Source organism: Babylonia areolata, chromosome 26, assembly GCF_041734735.1.
Source record: "Babylonia areolata isolate BAREFJ2019XMU chromosome 26, ASM4173473v1, whole genome shotgun sequence".
NCBI lineage: Eukaryota > Metazoa > Mollusca > Gastropoda > Neogastropoda > Buccinidae > Babylonia > Babylonia areolata.
The window spans coordinates 18,451,201-18,457,752 of record NC_134901.1 but is presented as its reverse complement, the minus strand read 5'-3'; the positions used below and the strand labels follow the sequence as shown (position 1 = coordinate 18,457,752).

General features: G+C 45.2%; 1 protein-coding gene across 1 annotated transcript in view; it reads right to left on the bottom strand.

Annotated features, from left to right (window-relative positions):
* Positions 1-2,180: 2,180 nt before the first annotated feature.
* The window catches only part of LOC143300261 (uncharacterized), a 46,620-nt gene continuing 42,248 nt past the window's right edge, over positions 2,181-6,552 (bottom strand). The window contains exons 6-7 of the mRNA XM_076613856.1: positions 5,653-6,320; positions 2,181-3,707 (exon numbers count right to left, since the gene is read on the bottom strand). Of these exons, the coding sequence (XP_076469971.1) occupies positions 3,687-3,707; positions 5,653-6,320 (689 nt within the window). The 3' untranslated portion in view covers positions 2,181-3,686. The remainder of the gene's footprint in view (positions 3,708-5,652; positions 6,321-6,552) is intronic.

Genomic DNA, 6,552 nt, shown 5'->3' with positions numbered 1-6,552 from the left:
CTCATGTTGTATGTAAAACACACACACACAGGAGCCATCAGGTCTGACTGGAAACAGTTAACGTTCAGGAATCACGATTATATTATCACGCTTCTTTCTTTTATGTTGCAGGCCTGGGGGCGAAATTTCAAGACAAGTACTAAGAAATAAAATTTGTGGTGAGTGGACAGGGAACGCAGAATAGTTGTTGCAGTTAAATAATACAGATAAAAACAAGGTGCATTCAAATGACTTGTTGATTATAACATTATACAAAACAAAATGTTTTCCCTCCCAACTAGTGTTGATTATCGTCATTAGGAAAACAGTAGGTTTGCTAAAGCAACCAAAAGACATAAAGAAATAAGAGAAAAAGATACACTTCATTTCATTTATATATGTATATGTGTGTGATTACCTGAGGTTATTGTCACAATCTGAATTAATAAAGATCAGTCAGTGCCAGTCACTTTCATATTGATATGGACTATGCTGGGGTATTTTTGTGGTGTTTTTTTTTTGTTTTTTGTTTTGTTTTGTTTTTGTTTTGTTTTTTTTAGATAGTTTACAGGGAGTCAACAGTGTGCCTCTAAAACTGTTAATCATTTAAATGGCAACACATGACAATTTCTCTTTAGTCTGCACTCACACATCACCCCTCCTCTCATTGCAAAACACACACACACACACACACACACACACACACGCACACACACACACCACATCACTTTTATGCCCTCTGACTTCATGGCCTCAAACTATAATAGGTCTTATATCTGGTTGCAAAATCTGATTACCTTAAGATACAAAAGACTGAAATTGCCTATCATTACGAATACTAACAATAATAACTATCATCATCATCATGACCATCATAATGAAGGCAAACATAAAGAAAAATTATTTTAGTGTTATGTGCATTATATCCAACAAATCTGATGAGCTAAAGTGGACAAGGCATACCGATGATCCATATGAAATTAAAAGGACGACTTCGTCAGTATTTATACAATTAACAACAGTATCTGGGAAGTGAAAGGTGAAGTGGGCATGCACAACACACACACACACACACACACACACACACACACACACACTACACAAGAGTTCATTTCCATTATCATGTAACTGTCCTAGCATAGCAACCCATCCTTCCTTAATGTTACTGCCCCAGCACAGCGCAGTTCATTTCGATCTATCACAATAATGATAACTTCAGTCACCAGAATGTGTGACGGGACAAGGAACAGAGTCAGTTCTGTCCTTCTGGCCTTCCTTCCTTCCTCCCTCCCTCCCTTCCTTAAGGAAAAGACAACGAAATGAACTGACGGACCACTCTCGCTCGCCCTAAGAACGTACGTGGCCAGACCCTGATGGGGTCAGACAGAAGAAGAGCAGCATACAGATCTACTATATCACACAAGGAAGTGACTGGAAGAGGGGGACGGGGTGGGGGGACGGAAAGGTGGGGGTGGAGGGTAGAGGTACGGGGTGCACGCTCAGAAATCCAGTCAAACAGATGAAATTCCAACATATCAACCCTCAGAAAACTGGGCCAGGGCAAGGACATGGCGGGGCAAGGGAGAGGGGCGGGGCGGGGCGGGGCAGGGCAGGGCAGAACATGACAGGGCAGGGCAGGGCAGGGCAGGACATGACAGGGCAGGGCAGGGCTGGGAAGGGCAGGGCAGGGCAGGACAACGTGAAGAACGGTGGAGGGTTCAGTACTGACTATCCGGACTGAGCACTGGTACTAAAAAAAAAGTTTTTTTTTATAAAAGATTTCAAAGTGTTTAAGCAATAAGGGGAGTATATAAAGTGTGGCGCAATTTTAGTCATGCTGAAGGTATGTGGCACTTGTGCTGGAACCACGGGCACAAGGTAAAGGAATAATTATCAGCGCTGGCGTTCAGGACAACGAGGGGTGTGGGGGGGGTGGGGGGGTGGAGGGTGTGAGTGTCAGTCCCATCAAGTTAGTTCCTGTGTGGGGGGTAGCTTGGCGCTTTCCTCAACAAAGCAGAAAAAAATGATGAGTCAGAGAGGGCTTCAGTAATCAGAAAGCTTCAATAAAACGTTAATCAATACAGCCAGTGTTTTTGGTGTGTGTGTGTTTGGTTTTTTTTGTGGGTTTTGTGTGGAGGGGGCGAGGGGGGGTGGGGGGTATGCGTGTGTGTGTTTCTGTTCGGATCAGCATATGCACTCAAATCCTCATGATATAAACCAAAAAAAGGGTTACAGTCAAACGATGTATGTATACACCTGCGATTTTAGAGCATATAATATAATCCACAGCGTTACAGGTAAACGTTTGTTGGTATGAAAACACCTGCAATTTTTAGAGCATCAACGCTTATGCAGAAGTACAGGGTTCAGTGTTTTTAAGCAACAACAACAACAAAAATAGAGATTACACACTGAGAGTGTTTTATGATTAGAAAACAACCTTTCTTTTTAGTTTTAGTGAATAATCAGCATCAGTGCACATATAACTACTGATTTAAACTGAAAATATAAAAAAAAATAATGGAAAAAATAAAACATCTGCTGGAGACCAATAAATCATAAACACCTATTATCAGTCAGGGAGAGCATTATTCATATAACATTTATATAATACATCAGATGAAAAGTCTGTCCTGATGGATATAAAATTATACATATATATATAAAATCAAAATACAACAAACAGTATAGGCAGTCACTTTCTTTCTTTGTTCAGTTTGGTGACAGTCTTGGCTTCAACGCTGTTTGTAACAACCTCTCAATTGTATTGCACATGATAGCAAGTATAAATGTAATGATGTACGCTGTGTGTACATGCGTGCATGAGCGCTTGCGTGGCGTGTATGTGTGTGTTTTGTGTGTGTGTGTGTGTGTGTGTGTGTGTGTGTGTGTGTGTCTGTGCGTCCACGTATGATAGCATAATCATAATGAGCAAGATGCAAACATGTGTTGTCCTTGCCAGTGACAGCATCAACACTCTTCAAAAAAAAAAAAGGCCTTTGTCTGCATCGTCTGCACATGATCACAACAAAAACAGGGACATACACACACACACACACAAAAAAAGCTGCAATCCAAATGATATCCTTGTTATAATGAACAGCATGCTTCAAAGCTAAACTAGGTATTGGACGAAAACAAAAGCCTCCAACAAAAATCCAGTGTTTGATGTCTTTAAAAAAAAAAAGAAGAGGTTAACATGGAAGTTAAAAAGAAAAAGGTCAACATGGTATTTACTTCGTATTCTTTCTTTTGAACAGGTCAACATGGGACTTTTGCAATAGCTTCAAGTGCTGATACTGAACACATAAATGTTAAAGTCTGCGAAATCAGTCCCCCCCCCCCCCCACACACACACACACGCCGCATTTCATAACTAGCTGTATCATGCTGACGCACATAATTACATAGCAAACACATTTGAATCACTTTGAATCATTTCCTTGGATCAGTTTGAATCGCTGAAGCCTTATGACTTAAGATGTCAGTTGGTTGATCCAAAAACAACCAAACAACCAACCAACCAAACAAACAACAAAACAATTCAACAATGAATATGAAAATCAAACTACGCAGCTTTTGCGAGACAGTTCTTGGTTGGAGGTCCCAAAGTCAAAAATGTTCGAGAGATGTCCGTGGCTGATCATCTTTCCAACTGTAGCCTGTTATGTGTGTGCAAGGGGCCGACTGATCAAGCAGCGCATACATCAGGAGAATCTGGAGAAGTCCTGCAATTGCCATATATATATATATATATATACAGTTTCAACAGAATGATGGTAACAATTACATCACCACAGCAACAACACACAAAATCACACACACACACACAAACACGCGCGCGCGCGCGCGCGTCTGTCCGTTCGTGCAGTATCAGTCCTCAACGCTTTTTTGTTTTTTGTTGTTGTTTTTTTAGAAGAAATTATTTTGAAACCTCAACACTGTAAATGTCAAGAATCTTGTCAATTTGCAGGACCGATATGAAGCCAGATCCCAGTAGAATATTAAAGCATTATGGCGTTTGTCTCTCTCTCACACACACACACACACACACACACACACACACACACACACACACACACACACAGACTGTGCAGGAAATCGTCGTCATTCAACGTTATCAAGTGACAACTGTTAATACCATGCTGACGGCACTCTGAGCTGACTGGCTAACAGGCCCCCTCCATCACTTCACACACACACACACACACACACAGAGAGAGAGAGAGAGAGAGAGAGAGAGAGAGAGAGAGAGAGTTGCAGGAAATCGTCGTCATTCAAAGTTATCAAGTGATAACTGTTCATACCGGATCACGCTATCCTGACGTCACTCTCAGCTGACTGGCGAACAGGCCCCCTCCATCACTTCACACAAACACACATACACACACACAGAGAGAAGAGAGAGAGAGAGAGAGAGAGAGAGAGAGAGAGAGACTGTGCAGGAAATCGTCGTCATTCAACGTTATCAAGTGATAACTGTTCATACCGGATCACGCTATCCTGACGTCACTCTCAGCTGACTGGCGAACAGGCCCCCTCCATCACTTCACACAAACACACATACAGAGAGAGAGAGAGAGAGAGAGAGAGAGAGAGAGAGAGAGAGAGAGAGACTGTGCAGGAAATCGTCGTCATTCAACGTTATCAAGTGATAACTGTTCATACCGGATCACGCTATCCTGACGTCACTCTGAGCTGACTGGCGAACAGGCCCCCTCCATCACTTCACACAAACACTCACACACACACACACAGTATAATGTATGAAACTATTGTCAGCATACACAGCTTCCTGTGAAGAAGATGCACGTGGAATTCATCGAGGTCATGATTCCTTTTGAGCAGACATTCAATCATGCCGTGAAAGAAGAAGTAATGATATAAAGAAAGAGAGAGAGAGAGAGGGAGGGAGGCAGACAGACAGACAGACAGAGAGGGCTGTAGGAAGACCGACAGAAAAAAAAATCAGATCACAAGCAGATCATCCACCAACAACGACCACGTGACACTGGCAATTCTGATTCCATCTGACGCAATCCAATTGTTCCGTCACAAAAAAAAAAAAAAAATGCACACCAAAGGTCCATAACTGGAACATTCACTACATCGTGACTGTTGGCGTGCTCGGAAAAAAGAAGGTTCCACAGTCCTGTGTAGTGCGGAGGAGGGGTGGGTGGGGTGTGTGTGACTTGTCACACCAGCAAGCTCTGGCACCATCGTACCAGACTGGGTGAGAGTTCAGGCACACTACAGTTCCGCAGAGCTCTAAAAACACAGGTAAAATGTGAGAGTTCAGGCACACTACAGTTCTGAAGAGCTCTCAAAACACAGGAAACTGTCGTTCTCTACGACAATCATAATAATCATGGCCAGACGAGACTACTTTGAACACAAGTTTTTTGTTTTTTTTTTTTGTGTGAACAAATCTAGATCCCATGTGCTTGGTGGTGGAGGCGGCGAGAACGGGTGAAAAAAAAAAGAAATAAATGTCCTGAAACCAAAAAGTCCAGTCAAGCAATGAAGAGGCCTGCACTGTGTTTGTGACGCCCCCCCCCCCCCCCACCCCCCGTCCCCCCACCCCCGCCGCCCCCTCTGTCACCACACCAAGAGAGTCGCTCAGTCCATTCACCTCATCATCATCATCGTCGTCATCATCATCATCAATCATACCAGGGAGTTGTGGTCCAGGGAGTGGCGGGGCCCTGAAGGGGGGAACGACTCCAGCTCCACCTGGTAACTGCCGGAGGTGGTGGTGCTGGTGTTGTCGTCCACGGTGTCCAGCGAGGCGTCCAGGTCCAGGCGGGGAGACAACCCCCCGTACAGGTGACGGCCCTTGCCCACGTTGACGTACTGGTGCCGGTTCAGGCTTGGGTACTGCAGCGGCTGGGAGGAGGAGGAGGAGGAGGTGGGCGAGGAGAAGGAGGAGAAGGAGGAGGTGGAGGAGGTGGTGGTGGTGGGTGGGGGAGCAGGGGGAGGGGTCCCACCGTCCCCGCCTCCGATCAGCAGCGGGGACTGCCAACGGTCCACACCGTGTCCCCCGCGCTGCTGGCTGCTGTTGCTGCTGATAGGGGGGGAGGCCGTCTGCTTCCTTGCCGGGTCGTCCTGGAACGACACCTTCTTCACCGGCTGCCCGTTCTCCGTGTAGGAGGAGGCTGGGGCGAGGGTGGTGTTGGTGGTGTTGTTGGTGGGGGTGGGCGAGTAGTGGTGGTGGTGGTGGCCGGGTACGGTACCGTCCTGGCGCAGGGTGGATGGGTTTGAGCGCAGGGTACGGCTGACACCCCCCGGGTGGAAGGTGGACAGATGGCGGGGCATCTTGTTGCCCGCTCCCCCTCGACCGTCTGCACACACACACACACACACACACACACACACACACACAAGGTAAATTGTCTTTCTTCTTCACTGACGATAAGACGATAATCCGAGGTACTCGTGAGCACCATGCATTTTGCGTGCGCACGTAAAATATCCCACGGAAACAAAAGGGTTGTCCCTGGTAGATTTTCCACTTGAACAGGAAGTCAAATACACTTTCAGACAATAGAAATAAAACATATATATATATATATA